This window comes from Pneumocystis jirovecii (genome assembly GCF_001477535.1).
Source record: "Pneumocystis jirovecii RU7 chromosome Unknown supercont1.5, whole genome shotgun sequence".
NCBI classification, from domain to species: Eukaryota; Fungi; Ascomycota; class Pneumocystomycetes; order Pneumocystales; family Pneumocystaceae; genus Pneumocystis; species Pneumocystis jirovecii.
Window position 1 is genome coordinate 51,690 of NW_017264779.1, and position 16,172 is coordinate 67,861.

At 34.4% G+C, this 16,172-nt stretch overlaps 7 protein-coding genes across 7 annotated transcripts; 4 read left to right on the forward strand and 3 right to left on the reverse strand.

The window, feature by feature from the left end:
* Nucleotides 1-726: 726 nt before the first annotated feature.
* T551_01209 (cleavage polyadenylation factor subunit MPE1) lies at nucleotides 727-2,438 on the forward strand (the record flags this gene model as incomplete). Its single annotated transcript, XM_018373472.1, has 5 exons — nucleotides 727-898; nucleotides 944-1,348; nucleotides 1,390-1,570; nucleotides 1,616-1,934; nucleotides 1,980-2,438. The coding sequence occupies 5 exons, from the start codon at nucleotides 727-729 to the stop codon at nucleotides 2,436-2,438; spliced, it is 1,536 nt and encodes a 511-aa protein (XP_018230126.1).
* Nucleotides 2,439-2,759: 321 nt separating this feature from the next.
* On the reverse strand, nucleotides 2,760-4,993 carry T551_01210 (replication factor A subunit protein RFA1; the record flags this gene model as incomplete). The annotated part of the gene is made up of 11 exons (XM_018373473.1): nucleotides 2,760-2,948; nucleotides 2,994-3,108; nucleotides 3,150-3,658; nucleotides 3,701-3,771; nucleotides 3,811-3,898; nucleotides 3,945-4,049; nucleotides 4,097-4,268; nucleotides 4,313-4,384; nucleotides 4,428-4,628; nucleotides 4,672-4,905; nucleotides 4,953-4,993. The coding sequence occupies 11 exons, from the start codon at nucleotides 4,991-4,993 to the stop codon at nucleotides 2,760-2,762; spliced, it is 1,797 nt and encodes a 598-aa protein (XP_018230127.1).
* A 430-nt stretch (nucleotides 4,994-5,423) lies between these two features.
* On the reverse strand, nucleotides 5,424-7,110 carry T551_01211 (uncharacterized protein; the record flags this gene model as incomplete). Its single annotated transcript, XM_018373474.1, has 4 exons — nucleotides 5,424-5,547; nucleotides 5,588-6,446; nucleotides 6,501-6,793; nucleotides 6,854-7,110. The coding sequence occupies 4 exons, from the start codon at nucleotides 7,108-7,110 to the stop codon at nucleotides 5,424-5,426; spliced, it is 1,533 nt and encodes a 510-aa protein (XP_018230128.1).
* Nucleotides 7,111-7,556: 446 nt separating this feature from the next.
* Nucleotides 7,557-8,341, forward strand: T551_01212 (uncharacterized protein; the record flags this gene model as incomplete). Its single annotated transcript, XM_018373475.1, has 4 exons — nucleotides 7,557-7,689; nucleotides 7,733-8,075; nucleotides 8,121-8,250; nucleotides 8,291-8,341. The coding sequence occupies 4 exons, from the start codon at nucleotides 7,557-7,559 to the stop codon at nucleotides 8,339-8,341; spliced, it is 657 nt and encodes a 218-aa protein (XP_018230129.1).
* Nucleotides 8,342-8,429: 88 nt separating this feature from the next.
* Nucleotides 8,430-8,935, reverse strand: T551_01213 (uncharacterized protein; the record flags this gene model as incomplete). Its single annotated transcript, XM_018373476.1, has 3 exons — nucleotides 8,430-8,495; nucleotides 8,544-8,673; nucleotides 8,823-8,935. The coding sequence occupies 3 exons, from the start codon at nucleotides 8,933-8,935 to the stop codon at nucleotides 8,430-8,432; spliced, it is 309 nt and encodes a 102-aa protein (XP_018230130.1).
* An 844-nt stretch (nucleotides 8,936-9,779) lies between these two features.
* Nucleotides 9,780-13,192, forward strand: T551_01214 (uncharacterized protein; the record flags this gene model as incomplete). The annotated part of the gene is made up of 12 exons (XM_018373477.1): nucleotides 9,780-10,038; nucleotides 10,083-10,194; nucleotides 10,233-10,900; nucleotides 10,944-11,678; nucleotides 11,728-11,874; nucleotides 11,919-12,220; nucleotides 12,264-12,430; nucleotides 12,474-12,552; nucleotides 12,592-12,687; nucleotides 12,729-12,908; nucleotides 12,955-13,068; nucleotides 13,114-13,192. The coding sequence occupies 12 exons, from the start codon at nucleotides 9,780-9,782 to the stop codon at nucleotides 13,126-13,128; spliced, it is 2,874 nt and encodes a 957-aa protein (XP_018230131.1). The 3' UTR covers nucleotides 13,129-13,192.
* A 561-nt stretch (nucleotides 13,193-13,753) lies between these two features.
* On the forward strand, nucleotides 13,754-15,819 carry T551_01215 (kleisin alpha; the record flags this gene model as incomplete). Its single annotated transcript, XM_018373478.1, has 6 exons — nucleotides 13,754-13,786; nucleotides 13,834-14,064; nucleotides 14,106-14,239; nucleotides 14,285-15,333; nucleotides 15,376-15,560; nucleotides 15,604-15,819. 6 exons carry the CDS (start codon nucleotides 13,754-13,756, stop codon nucleotides 15,817-15,819), a joined length of 1,848 nt encoding a protein of 615 aa, XP_018230132.1.
* Between the last annotated feature and the right edge of the window lie 353 nt (nucleotides 15,820-16,172).

A 16,172-nucleotide genomic window follows, 5' to 3' on the forward strand; every position in this document is an offset into this window, starting at 1 on the left:
ATTATTGAAAATAAAATCCATTATATTTCATAAAACTATCGATAAATCAAAATATTAAGTCAAATCATAATTTGGATCATAAAAAAAATTAATATTATTTCCATTTCTCTCATTCATATCAAATAAAATTTACTTTTAATATTCCATGCAAAACACCTATATAAAAACTAATATACAAAATATAAAAAAATCAATGTTATACAACAAAATTTTAACTTCAGTTACATTAAATATATTTAAAATCTATAGATTTAAAATCATTCCTTTTTATAAAATATTTTGCTTTATATTCATTTACATAATTTATAATATTAATTACTATTTTTGCTTTTTTTTACGAAAATATATAAAAGGGGAAATTGTCACCGAAAATCCAATTAAAAACCTTATTTTTTCTAACTTGATAAAAATTTTAAAAAATCTGTAAAAATTAACATATATTTATCATAGAATTTATATAAGAAACAACATGCAAGGTTTTAGCACATTTATTAATAGTATTTTAAAATTTTATTGATACTACATTCCTTACGCATTTATACGTGCCTTTTATTGTTTAAGAACATTAAGGACGCTAAGGGCGCTCAGCAAGTGGAATAAAAACAGTTGAATGAAAATTTGTTTTTTTATCGATTTTCAAACTTTTTGTGTTATTGGTGTTTTTTACACATTGTGTTCATAAAGCCTATTTGCTTTTTTATATAGTGGAATTTGCAATCTGCATTAATGTCCAATAGCATATATTTTAAATTTAAGTCTCAGAAGGAGCCAGGACGTATTTCTTTTGACGGAGCAACTGGGCTTTCAGTATTTGATGTAAAACGTGAAATTATCCTACAGAATAAACTTGGTTCAGGAACAGAATTTGATTTAGCTATATACAATTCAAATGACGAGGGTAATTTGTTCTCCAAAAAGAAAAAGTGGATTATTAATATTTTAGAATATGATGATGATACTACTATTATTCCCCGCTCCACCTCTATTACTGTACGCCGATTGCCGCCCTCTAAGCCTGGAAAAGGTACTGCTGCTCGTTATGTTTCTGGAAATCCATCTGTGTCGTATAATCGAGCAGAAAATTATTGTAAAAAGCCAGTAGAATTAAAAACAAAACCGGCATCATCTATGTTTAATATAAATACTGTTGCTTGGAAAAAGAGTGACCCAGAAGAAGCAGCAATACAAGCTATGTTTGCTGCTAGTGATGAGCAGTGGCAAGAAACACAAGATAGATTAGCAGCTGCTACTCCAATATTCCGTCCCAATAATAGAAAGTCAGTACCAGTAAATGTTCCAGATAAGCCTCCTCCTGTTGGATATGTTTGTTATAGATGTGGAGAAAAAGGCATGAGATTGATTTTATTTAAATGTTTTCTCATGTTTTAGGTCATTGGATTCAATTATGTCCTACGTTGTCTGATCCTAGTTTTGATGGTAAATTAAGAGTAAAACGTACAACAGGTATTCCAAAATCTTTTTTGAAGACAGTCGAAAAAACTTTTGATGGTAACTATGGAAGTTTTATGGTCAATGCAAATGGTGAACATGTTGTTGCTGAACCCGATAAGTATTTCTCATTGTTACTATTTACTGTATTATTAATAAATACAAGTGCATCATGGGAAAGCTATAAATCTAAAACCAAGATTTTGACAACATCAAGTATTTATTCATTTAAACCAGATGATTCGACTTTAGAATGTAATTTATGTCATAAATTAATGAAAAATCCAAGCAAAATCCCTTGTTGTCCAGAAGAATATTGTGAAGAATGTATTCAAACTGCCTTATTAGAAAGTGATTTTATTTGTCCTAAATGTGGAACAAAAGATACTCTTTTAGATACTATCCAAATAAATAATGATAGAAAAAAAGAGATTAAGGAATACATTAATAACAAAATGGGAAATGAAAATATTTCTGTAAATAAAGTATTTTATCAAGCTATTTTGTTCTTGTTTAACTATTTTAATTAGTCATTTTCAGTCATTAGTAATACTGAATCTGCCCAAGAATCAGAATTACCTATAGAATCTAAGAAAAGACCTCTTTCTGACAATAATATAATTCCCCAAACACTTCCGGAACAAAATGATCAAGTAAAGGACAAAGAACAACTTAATTCTCAATTTTTACAACATAATATTTCACCACAAATAAATGGGAATTTTATGCAATTTTTTTCCGATCCTTATATGTTAAATCCTTATATGGTAATGCCTATGGACTCAATGATGACACAAAACGTATATGGATTACCTCTTTATAATAATTATAAACATTATCCTTTAGATATATCAAAATATGGGTATTTTCCAAATCAACAAAAAGTATTTAGCAAAGAAGATAGTCCTTATACACGGATACCACTTAATGACCGCAATACCCATCGTCATAAAAGAATGAGACATGCTGATTTTAGAGAATTAGCCTAATGAAAACTATATTTATGTATATAAATAATTTAATGATTTTGGTTTAATAAGCAGTAATCCTAGTTATAAATATTGTTTTTAGATATAATTATATTAGGTCTCATATTATTCTAATATTAGGTTTATTAACAATTCTGCAAATTTAAAATCTGAGACTAAGAACTTATTTCAATATAGCTTATAATTAGCCGAAATACATTAAATTATACTAAAATTGAAAGTATTTGAATAATATTATTATTTCAAATATATATATAAAACTATTAAACTACTAGGTAGTATTACAAATAGTAAGAAATACGTAGTGTTTATATTTCATTTTTAATATGAATTTATAATTTCTGTAAGCAATTTACATTCATGTGCCCAATTAATAAATGATGCACTCATCACTTGATATCTTACACGGACAGCACCATTATATGAATCTTGTTTAGCACGAACTCTAAACACATAACTTTTACAATTTGCCTCATGAAATATGTTTAATGCAGCCTGTTCATTTTCTTCCTAAATGAAATAAATAAATAATTAAAGCCTAATTATTTCTCCTACCCTCATTTGAACAATATCATCTGCAGATTTTCCTATAATTAAACGACCAACATCATCAAAACAACTAAGCCAAATCTGACCAGTATGATCATTAACAGAAATGGTCAAAATATAACTATAAAAATTAATAAAAAATAATTTACATTTTATACTAACCGATATTGAGGCGCAGGAAAACTTTTATCACATTTTTCACATCTCCATCCCCCTTCATTATCTTCAATAACTTTTTTGTTACATCCAGCAGTAGGACAAGCAGGATAAAATGCATTTTCTTGTTTAAAAAAAACTATAGTAGCTTTTATAGAAAAATAATCAGGTTGTTCTGCCATCCCAAGTTGTTCATCTTTAATTTGAGCAATAGTTTTTCTTTCCTCTTTACGAATTGCAGTTACAATTGATTGGTGAGTCGCAAATGATTCTTCTTTTCCTTGCTTATCATACCATTTTTTTAAAGAATAAGCTTCTTCAATCTGCGGGTTAGCAATTACCATACCACTATTTAATAGTGATAACGATCGTCCATTAAATTCACTAACTTTTAATCCTTTAAAAGCAACAACTGTTTCTTGAGGTATGTTAAAATCTAAAGCATGTTTCCCCCAAAGTGTTAAGCGGACAGAATAATTCGAGCTATCAACTATGAATATATCCCTTTTTGAATACTATGAATTTATTAGTATTATTCATTTTATAATTATAAAAACAACAAATTTTTGAGTAGTTCTTGAAGTAATTTCAACACTTTCATGAACCTCCTTTAAAATCCCAATAACATCTAAATTATCAAAAAATATTATTATAAAAACATACTAACCAATAATTGAATCCTTTTCTACATTATCAAGATCTTTTAAAAATACAAAATTAAATTTTGCCTGAGGAACAGTAGATTGATCAGGACACTAATAATAGATTTATTAGAGAATATAATAAAATATTATTACTAACTTTTTCAACTTCAGTATCTCTTTCAAAAGTAAGTTCATATTCGTTTTGAACATTTGAAAATTGCTTTTTAGCAATATTTACTCGGCATTTTGATATAAAATAAACCTTGAAAATTCTTAAATAAAAACAGTAAAATACTAACAAATTATTACTTGTCCTTCTTGTAATACGTCATACAACATATCTACTTGATCATTGAAAGCAGTTGCTCGGATTTCACCACTTTCATCCATAAATACACACGAAAAAAGTTTCCCTTCTCCTTTTTGATTATGCCAATGTTTTATTTCAGTTTTACTAGTTACACGTGCTTTAATAGTCCATCTATAAATATTGGTACATTTTTAATAAAATTGACATTAATGTACCTATTTTGATAAGGCGATAAACTTTCAATAGGATATATTGTTGCAGATGAAACAGATGATATGCGGTTATTTCTAAAATTCTAAATAATTTGAAAAAATTAATAAGAAAACATACATTTCTTCTTTTTGATTCTGTAATATGGGCATATGCGGTTTATTCCCATAAAATGTAGCTTGGTTAATCGAAGGAACTTCTAGATTACGGTTTTCTTCCTTATCAACATTTGTTGGAGGCGCTTCAAGGCTAGTAGGAGTCCCAATTTTTGGAAGAGTTCCATATTGTTCTAAAACATTAAGATTTATAATAATAATAATCCTAGCGCTTAAAAACAAGAACCCTGTATTTAAAAATAACTAACCTTCGTTCTTTCATCATATTTACAGAAAATTGTGTTAATTCAACAATTGCTCCTTTATGAAGCTTTCCTGATATCACAAGTTCATTTTTTTGAGATGCTAGCATTGATTGTGCATAATGAATAGAATCTGATAACACAACACGATATCTTTCAACTCCATTATTGACTGAAGTAAGCTTTCTTACTTGAAGAACCTGAAAAATAGGCTTTTGAAGAGCTCCTGGTTGCATATTTCTAATTAAAAAATCAGTATATATTTAATCCAATGTTAATTTAAAAACAAAATAGGCTTTAAAGATCCTACAGAAATGGGCTCTGTCATTACCAAAAATTAGGTTTAAAGGATTTTTTATAATTCCTAAATTTTTGATTTTAAATAAATTATAAAATATCACGCAAATAAGTCTATATAAAAAACCAAAAAATGTATAAAAACGATATTTCAATAATAATTTTTATAAAGTTAACTACTAAAGTAATTAAAATTAAAACAAAAACTAAATACAATTTTAAATTAGTTTAATAATATTTATAAAAGTATTAACATTTTTAACAATGTTTAAAAAAGAAAAAGTGAATATCCAAAAGCAGAAAATAATCTGAAATTCAGTGTTAAATACATGCAAATAAGAAATATGAAAGATAAACGGTCTAAAAATGCAATTATTTTGTATGTTTCAAAATACCTTATATAATAATATATCATTGCAATTGTAACACAGATCTGTAACCATAAAACATTCTAGGATGATCTAAGAATAAAAATTAATAAGATAATTAATCTGTATTAATTGCTGTTTTCGTGAAAAAAACGAAGGATAATAACTAAAGAAGCCTTTTATAATCAATTGAAAGTCCTTATTTACATTATAATCCCTAGAAATAAATCAACTATTATTTTTTGTGGAAAAAGTACCAAATTAGAGAATCGTTTTCAAGAGTCGAATGATCAGAGTTTTCTAGTCGAAATTGTGCAATACTTCGTGATATTGATTTGCTGAAAAATGCAGAGCGAAAAACAAAAGGAACATCGAGCTGAAAGACATAACCAAGCAATACCAATTTATCCTCTTGATAGTTGGAAGTGTTATCTGAAACAATTGATCTATATAAATTTGCTTGGTTTACCCTTTTCTTAACCATTTTTGATTTTAGTTTTAGCGATTCAGAGTCCTCTTTAGAACTATTACCAATACTATTAATCGGATTAAGATCTGACCATGGTTTTGAACAAAAAACAGAGATATTAACTTTTTGTATTGAAATTTGCCAGAAATTGGGATTAAAGGCGACCATTTCAAGATCCATCACAATAACTTGAGGAGAAACAACAATATTAGTTGCATTTGCAATTTTCGGTTCCTGAAGAGGTTGTGTAATTACTATGAGTATAATAGTACATGCAAGGAAAATTAAAAAAAAGACAAAAAACCATTTAAATTTTCTAAAAAAGATATGCCGTTTCCGTTTACTATGCTGATGACATTCATGATATCGATCTTCACTAAAACATCTAATGTCTTTATATAGAAGCGGAATTCTTTCATAAGGATAAAAGTCATCATGAGCTGCACAAAATTGACTAGTATTTTTGTCCATAAAATGGCGACGACACGATGCATTATAATGTTTTAGTTTTTGATATTTATAATGAGGAGATGATGGACATGAAGTCGTGCGTGATCCAATTCTATGAGGTGAACGAAGCCCCGTTTCAACTTTTGACAAAATGCATGAAGGAAACATAGATGCTCTTCCAGGAGAACGAGTATTATCTTTTTAGAAAAAATAAGAGTTTTTTCTCGTAATCGAATTCACAAATAATATACCTGAAAACATAATAAATGAATCTTTATGATCCGGATCAGAAGACCAAGAATGGTTCGTAAACTTCATACTGTGCTTTCCTGAAAGGCCAATTTTCCCATCATGTCGTGAATGAGAAACAATTGAGGAAATAGAAGAAGTCCTCGACAGTTGGTGCGGAGAACGCATATTTGTCTCATAGACAAATGTTTCATCCGAATCAGAATCAATATTCTCGTCAATAGCCGATGCTATCTTAGCCGCAAATACTTCGGATTTCGAGGGAACTAGAAAAGTTAGATGCCATTCAAGATTTCTTATTTATAAGTGATATTTAGCCCTTTTGCACTTATAAATAACCCATTCTTCCCCAAACTTACCATTTGTCAATCGAGAACGCTTCTTTTTTGCCCGAGTCCCTTTCACTGTCTCCATGCCTTTTCTCTGTTTAGGTGCCAAACCACCTGCCGGAACTTGCACTGTTTCTGTTTCCACTGTCACCTTAAGAGATCCCCCCTTCATCCCATCAAAAAATCCTTCTCTCTGTCCCTCTCTAGGCCCATTCTTGAAGCTTTCTCCTTCTCCTTTGTTATTTCCCAAAATATCCGCTATCAAGCTCTCTTTTGAATGCATTTTTAATCCCCTCAATATTGGATCATTAAGGCCTTTTTTCACTGCGTTTTAAACACTTTTCTTTCCTACTATTCCTTTCCTATCAATACCCTCCTATTTTATGTCTATTTCTTTCTTAAAAACTCTCCTTTAACAATGCCGTTTGTCAATTACTTTTAAACGTAATATAGCTCAATAATAATCGCTCAAAAACCCTATCTTTGATAATTACTACTAAAAAAACTTCTATATATAGGAAAAATGGCCATTCCTTTGCCCAGATTCCTAGTAAATACTCAACATATTACTCAATAACCTAGTAATTTGTAAAAATATCTGTCGGAGGTACTTACCGGAGTAATAAGCTTGTTGCCCTGGAAATGGCCAACGATTAACGACGAAGCAACCCCAGCAATTCTGAATATTAATGACAAACCAGACAAAATAAAATTTGAGGCTTAGATATTATGGAAAACCACACAGGAACACGTAAAAATCAAGAAATAGGGACTCAAAATATAGGGAACATTTCACTTGAATCAACTATTGGTCTGCGGGTGAAAGTCCGAACATTATTGGATGAAATACAAACAGGAGAAAGTAAAGCACTAGAAGCAAAATAACACAGCTAATAAAGACCCAGTTTATGCATATGATGCAACTACAAATACTCTGATGCTTCAGAAAGAGTCAAAGACCCCACATATGTCTCCAGCAGCGTGGGATTTTGTTATTTTAAAAATTTCGTGTTTAAAAGATATCCAATTAGAAGAGACACCTGAAGCACTGTGTTCACGGATGGGGGGAGATTCAACAAAGGATCAGGCTACATTATTGCGTTCACAAATACATATGAAGCCGGTTTCTTTGGATGTTTTGCCAGTAAGAGAGCAAGCGTCAAGAAAAGAACACCAAGCAGCTGTTGCTCGGAAAGGAGTGGGTGTTACACAAGAAGCACAGAATTTGTTTGATTCCTTGAGCAAGACGTGAGTGTTTTCCGCTCGAATTTGTCCGTTGACCTAAGTATTCAGTCTTCCATGTCGCTGGGAAAAGCAGTCGATTATTGTGCTCGACGAGGTCTATATTGATCCTCCGTATACAGTGGAGGCATGCTGGACCGATTCAAAAGACTCTAAGAGCTATTCAAGAGTCTGCAAAGTGGTACTATGTCTGTTTTTCGGAATTAAATTAATACAGATAGCTCGAGGGCGAACGGCAACGACTTGATGCTGTCTCTCACCGCGGAGGCTAGCTCTGCCTTTGTCTTGTGAGCGTGAGTACAATGTGTTTGGATGGTTTCTTCCCCCTGCACATGTGTTTCTTGTATTTTTTGACATTCTCTATTCTTCATTGTCAGATACTTTGGATATAGTGCTATTTTTACACATAGGATGCCCTCTATCGGGCTTATTTGTCAGTCCTGTCTATTGAGCCCATCTGCTGGATTGTTTTACATGTGGTAGGCTATTTCCTACTTGCAGGCATGTAGACAATGCATTTGAGCTCGGACTCGTCTCTGCAAGAGTCACGCTGTTTACTGATATAGAGCTTTTTTGTTTACTGCTGGACGTTACAAACAGCTGTCTAGAAACATCTCGGCACTAGCGTTGCAAAACAAATACCATCCGTATTATCACTGTGTTGTTTATTATTTATATATTATCCATCGTTGTCCACATTGTATCGTTCGTCTGCATCCGGTCCAATCTCCAACCACATGAGCGTGCATCTACCGTTCATGCCGTATACACACCATTGCTGATACTGTTACTCTCATTACTATTTGTTTGTCGCCTTGATTGCTGCCATACTTGTTGCCACCCACTGTTGCTCTACTAGTACCCATAGTATAGTGCCCACTGTATCATTAATACAACTAATGTCATACAAATACAGCCAATTGCACCAAAGCACTCATATTACCTCCAACACAAGCCGTATAATGCAAATAACACCCCCATCCCCCTACACCATTTCTATCACCCTCCCCCAACGACACCGGTTATACATATGGCTTTGGCTCAAAAATACAGGTCCAAAACAAATTATCTATTAAGTACAAATTATATACTCAAACTACCCCTGCGGCCCACCAGATGCACATACTAATCCTTCTTCCACTCCTCCCCTCTTTCACCCCTTCTCCCACTATATTTCCTCGCTTCTCTCTCCAAACGTCCCATTGGCTATCTGCTGTGCATCTGCCCCCCTTTAGACCTCTTCCCACACACTACCCAACCCACCCTCGCTATCTGCCGCGTGTCCTACCCCCGCCGACGCTGCCGTATCGCCCGGCACCTCGTCTACCGCCTTGCCGTGCTCCGACGACCGCCGTGACGATCCCCGGCTCCCCCGGCTCCCCCTACTCCCCCGGCTCCGCGTTCGGCTACGACTACGGCTCCTACTCCTGCTTCTACTCCTGCTCCTACTCCTACTCCTGCTCCGGCTGGGGCTGTGCCGCCGCGTGCGGCCCCGTGCACGGCTTCCACGGCTCCGTGTTCGACTCCGGCTGTAGTGGCTACGCCGGTGCCGCCGGTGCCGACTGTGCCGGCTCCGGCTCCGTGTCCGGCTCCTGCTTCTGGTCCGTGAGCGGCTTCTACTCCTGCTCCGGCTATCGCTGTAGCTCCGGCTCCGGCTGTACGACCGATGCCGCCTCCGAGAACTGCTCCGGCCCCGCCGGTGAGTCGTGTATGTACGGTCATCAAACCGCCACGACGCTGACGGCGACTTCTTTGCCCACTTCTCCTCAGCTTCCCTCTTTTCTTCTCTTTTCTCCTCTACCTCAATACTCAGCGTCTCCCGCCCAAACCGCGCCCCGTGCAGGTCATGGTACGCCTCGTCCGCGTCCCGTGAGTCCTCATACTCAACAAACGCAAACCTATTGCCTCAGAACACCCCTCCAGCTCTATATACCTACGGCCGCGCGCCCAGTTTCCGCGGTACTGGGATGTCACACCGAACCAATCGCCCAAACCTGTGGATCAGTATATAAGACGGGTCTATTAGACGTGTTTTTGCACTGTTTTTTGCAAAAACACTGCCTATACGGCCTACTTTTCAAACTTGTGCGCGAGGTCCTTTGCACGGACGTCGCTCGAAAACCCAGTAACATAGAGGGTCTGTCTACGGGTCATCGGTGACAGAGAGGTGAGAGTGATTTTTGTGTGGGGTAACGGCAACGGAGGACGGGAGAACGGAGAAGAGAGAAAGAGGAAGAAAAGAGGGAGAAGAGGCGGAAAAACGACGGACGGGATCTGGACGGCATTTACACAAGGGCTGGGTGGCGCTTGGGCGGCGTTTGGGGGGAAAACAGGGGCAGAGAACGAAAGAAGCGAAAAAAGAGGAGAAGAAGGGGAAAAAAAGGGAATTGAGGGCGAAGGAGGGGAGAAAAGAGGGAAAAGACCAGTGGAGATAGAAGAGGGAAGGCAGGAGGAGGGGGAAGAGTGTTTTTTTCCGGGAGAAAAGGGGGGAAACGGGAGATCAGGGGGCAAAAAAGAAGGAGAGAAGATGGAGGGGGAAAAAGAGGAAAAAGAGGGAGAAAAAGGGACTGGAAGAGACTGGGAGGGAGTGGCAGAGGCAGCAGGAGAGATGGACGTGGCGCAGGAGGGCCTGGAGGGGGAAGGAGGGGCGGAAGAAGGGGCAGTGGGGGTGGAGAGGCTGCGGGTGCTGAAAAACGAGGTGATTGGGTATCCAGAGCGGAAAAAGCAGCTTCTGGAGCAGGGAGTGCTTGGGGTGCTTGGGAAGGTGCTGGAGAGGGGCGAGGAAGCGGCAAAAATCGAGGCAATTATAGTGCTGCGGTCGCTTGCACAGGGTGAAGAGACAAGGGAAAAGGAGAGGCAGGCTAACAGGGACAGGAGGAGAAAAATATGCAACGTGTATCTGCAGATCGGGGATTGTGGACCAGCTGTTTGGATTTGTTGTGGAAGGGACAGAAAAGCTGATGACGGTGTCTCTCAAGGCACTGGTGACAACGCTGAGAGGAGCAGCGGGGGTTCTGGGTGGATTGGAGGCGTTGGGGGTGCAGGGGATACCGCAGGAGGCAGTAGATCGGTTTGTGAGTATTCTTAGGGGGTGGAGGAGGGAGGAATTTTGGCAAAAAGGATATGAACAGGCATCGTTGGCAGCACATATCATTGCGGTGTGTGCAGGAGCAGGAGAGCAGAAAAATGAGCTTGGGGGATGGGGTATTCTAGAAATATTGGTAGAGATTGTGTGGGAGATTGGGGATCGGTCGAAGAAGAAGACAGAGGAGCGTTTTTACAGCACAAAACTATTAGATGCAGCGCTGCAGGCGCTATCATCACTTAGCCACAAGCAGGATATGTATGGATCGCAGATAGCAGCGTCATACAGGCAGCCAGGAAGCAATATAAATGAGGGATACCCGATGATCAGCAAACTTTTGAAGCTTGTGAAGGATGTAGAGACGCCTATCCGTTTGGGGGCATCAGGATGTCTGGCAAACATGTATAGGAGTGGAGCGATTCCAAAAAGATACATAAATGAGCTAGAATATACAGTGATTCCAATTTTGGTTCGATTACTTGATGAAGAGGAACGTGTGAGGGAGAGAGCACTGGCAATTTTGGGTAGGACAAGGAAGAAATGGGTGGGATAGAAGATTGACGAGGTGTTTAGCATATCTGGTAACAGACAACGATGAAATGCAGAGGGCAGCGTGTGATGCAGATGTGATAAAGAAGCTGGCAGGCATTCTACACCATATAAACAACAGCCCGTTTCAGGAAGAGACGGGAAGCACAAATGACAAGATTGTTGAGGCAGGTTTCGTATGTATACTAGTAGATACTAACAAAGGATTCAGGCAGTCTTTCTTGCAATAGCGGCTTTGACATTGTTCAAGGATGATTATCGGAAACAAGTGATTAATGCAAAGATTGTTCCCTATATTGTGTTGGCATTGTCGCACCGGTCGGCAGGGGTGCGTGTAGCAGCATGCCAATGCACAAGAAGCCTATCACGAAGCGTTTGTGTTCTTAGAAGTAACTTGGTGGATGCAGGGATTACGGATCCCTTGTTTGTATTGTTAACGGATGATGATTTGAAAGTAAAGACAGCAGCGTGTGCAGCTGTTTGTAATTTAGTGTTGGATTTTTCCCCAATGCGCTCGGTTGGTTTAATATTAGCATCAGTAGTGCGTTGACTTTGATAAGGCTATCATGGAAAAGGGAGCACTTAAGATTATGTGCGAACATGCTAAAAATGAGAATTCGGCATTAAGGTTGAATGCAGTATGGGCATTAAAGCATATTGTTTATGCAGCCGAGACAGAGATTAAGAAAAATGTGTTAAAAGAACTGGGTTATAATGCACTTATAAAGTATTCTTTCGTTTTTTTTTAAACTTGAAAATAACGGATTAAGATTATGTGATGATTCTGAAATTGGTGTTCAGGAACAGGCCTTGGATGTCATTAGAAATGTTATATGTGGTCAACAAGAAGTAATTGGTTCTTATAACATACGTTTCTAATTCGTTTAGAATATTGATTTATTATTGAACAATATAGGGACCTCTCAAATCATATCTATTATAAAGGGAAAACTTGCTTCGGGCTTTACCGAGATTATAACTGCTGTAATTTGATATTTGCTCATTTTCAAGATTAACAAAAATAGGCAATATATATATGTGTTCATATTGCATCTGGCAGTGATATACATAGAAATATTATTATAGAAGAAAATGAAATTCTACAGTTAATTTTAAAACATATAGGACATACGAGCTTTGAAGTCCGTTTAGGGTGTTTATGGGTATTAATAAACCTCACATGGAGCGACGATAATTCTGATAAGGTGAATGCATGTATTTATAGACTATGGTAAAACTAAATATAATTAGGTTATGAAAGAACATCGAAATCAAGTCCTCAAGGATATAGGTTTTTTAGAAAAATTGAAACTTATGCAAAATGATTCCTCTTCTGATATTCGTGAAAGAGTTAAAACTGCATTGGTATATGTTTTTACTATATTTATATTAGTCTTACGCATTTGATAGTCTCAACTCGAATGAAATGTTATATTTCTACACTATCACTCTATGAAATAAATAATTTGTGAATTGGAAACGTATTTACTGATCTCCTATATATTTGAATTATTCGGTCAACCTATATCTCTATCGTTTTATATATCTACTAGATAATTCTGCGGTACTTCTGCTATATACTTAATATTTTCCAATTTTTAGACTTCAAATTAAATTTTTATTGTTACTGAAAAGGATTGGTCTATTTGCATTAACATTTGTTTATATGGTAGTTTTATTGAGTATCATAAATAGTAATTAAGTCAGATTTGATTTAGAAATCTTTTTTCATTGCAATATAAAGATATTCAAGAAACTTTTCAAATAAATGTTATATTCAAAAAAAACTACTATTATAAATAGTTAATATATTTATCATTATCTTTGGTTTAATTATATGAAAACATTAATAATATTTTTTTTATCAATAATAAAGTTTCGCGTTAATTGATTGTTTCAATTTACCAAATCATTAAAATTAATTTTTTTTGGATAAAAATTATTAAATAAATATAAAAAAACATGTGAAATACAAGAATATCGTCTTTTTATGAAAACTAACACGTTATTTTAGCATTCTTCTTTTTGGATTTTTTTTTTTTAAATTAAAATGTTTTATTCAGAAACTATTCTTTCAAAAAAAGTATAAAACATTAATTGTTTGTTTATTTCTATTATTAATTATTTTAGGGACCTTTGGCAAAGATCTGGCTTGCAGCACATTGGGAAAAAAAGCTTTCAAAGTCTCAATTTTTGCAGACAAATATTAAACAAACAGTTAATGCAATTGTCAATCAGGATCAGATTCCTATAGCACTTAGATTAAGTGGACAGTTATTGTTGGGTGTTGTGAAGGTTTATTCGCGTAAAACGCGTTATCTTTTAGAGGATTGCAATGAAGCCTTGATAAAAATTAAAATGGTAAACACAATATAAATAATTATTATTTACTAATTTTTAAGGCTTTTAGACAAGGAAATGTAGATCTTCCTGCATCAAATAATATGAATATTGCACTTCAGTCTGCTCAATTAGTATTGCCTGAAACAATTACTGAGTTTGATCTTTTGATTCCTGATCCTACATTCAACATAATGTATTAATTTCTTTTCTATATGGAATTGATATTTAATCGGAATAGGGATATAGACGAAATTCCAGAGCCTTCCAGTTTTTCTTATGTTTCAAAAAAACAAGACATTACACTTATATCAGCACTTGATCCATCTATTGAAGTTGGCCGAGGACATCAACTAAATTTAGTAGATGATCCTCTTGTTCAAATAGACGAAAGTCAGAAAATTGATCTGGATCTTGGAATTGGCGATAATGATGGTTTACAAAATGATATTTCTGTTGAAATTGGTAGAGATCGTGTACCAGAATCACGCTTTAGCCAAGAATTCAGTAATATCATTGGATCAGAGAAAGATGTGAATGATGAAAATATTTTTCTTACTGATGTAGACATGGGTAATCATTTAGATACTATACATTCAAATGACATGCATGACCCTCTTGAGCCTGTAACGGAGTTTTCTATTCATCAATTAGAAGCTATAGATCAAAATAATGGATTGATATTAGAAGACAGAGAAAGATCTATTTCTGGAACTACTAGCACATTGACAGCGGAAATTTTAGAATTTGATGAATTACAAGCTGGGATACCTGAATCTAATGATAAGACAACTCAATCGAAAACCCATCAATCACGGTACAAAAGGGTATTGGAAGATTCCGCTATTGAAATATCTTCAAAAGCATTCTCTTCTCAGTTACGAAATACGTCATCTATTACTAAACAAAATAAACTACTCTCTTCAGATCCTATTTTTTTGACATTAACTCAGCTTCAAACATCAGGTAAATTTGCAACACATATATTCGAGCCTTCAAACGTTCATCCATCAATTGTATCTTTGCTTAATCCTGGTTATATTTCTTTTGTACAATCCAACTTATTTAAACGAAAGCGTGTAGAAAATATAAATCAAAATGATTATGACTCAGCCAATGTGTCTAAACATGCCAAAATTGATACTACTCCCATTAATGAATCCAGAATAGATGCAGATTTGTCTAACAATAATCTTGGAAATTTTGAGCTTGAAAATTCTAATATACTTCTTCCTGTTGATGATAACTCCATTTCTATTTATGATAATTCAGAAATAAATGCAGATCAAGGTTTGATAGCTTTTATTAATATTTTTTTCTAATTTTTTTAAGTCTCTAAATCATCTATATATGACTTTTCAATTAAACAGGACAAAGAGATAGAATTAGTTAATGAAAGCACATTTGATTCGGGAATTTATGATGATTTAGATTTAATTTCCACTTTAAGAAATAGATTTAATCTTGAGAAAAATGCATCTAAAAATACCATTAGCTTTAATGATCTTATAGAAAATGTATAGCTTGTTTAATTTATATTCATTTGCTAATATTTTTTAGGCATCACGTATAGATGTTTCAAAAAAATTTCTTGAAATTCTAGTTTTGGCGACTAAAAATCTTATAAACATTGAACAGAAAGAAAGTTATGGTGATATTCGGATTAGTGCATCTAAAGAGCTTTTTGATAATAATATAAAAATTTTACTTGAAAAAGACCAAAATATACAAAATAATGTAAAAAAAATTAACATGGTTAAATCTTCAAATAATTAAAGTCTATAACATTCTTATATATTTTTTGTGATATTTTAGAGTATTAGTTTTAGGTCATACTATTGATATGGAATGTATTTCATACGTGTATATTATTTTATTATTTTAATAGGTAAACGACTTGAGTCTATTTGGGATTAATAATAAGTATATTTGGAGCCTTGGATTTTAAATTATTTGAGTTTTTTTTATTGTTTTGTAAAATTTTAAATTTATAAAGGATTATTTTTTATTTTGAAAAAACTACTTTCATTTTGTTTTGCTAAATTTATTAATCGTCTTAAGTAAACAGTGTATTTTATTAAATATATTACATTATTAATAATTCCTTTGACCAAATATATTCAAAAATC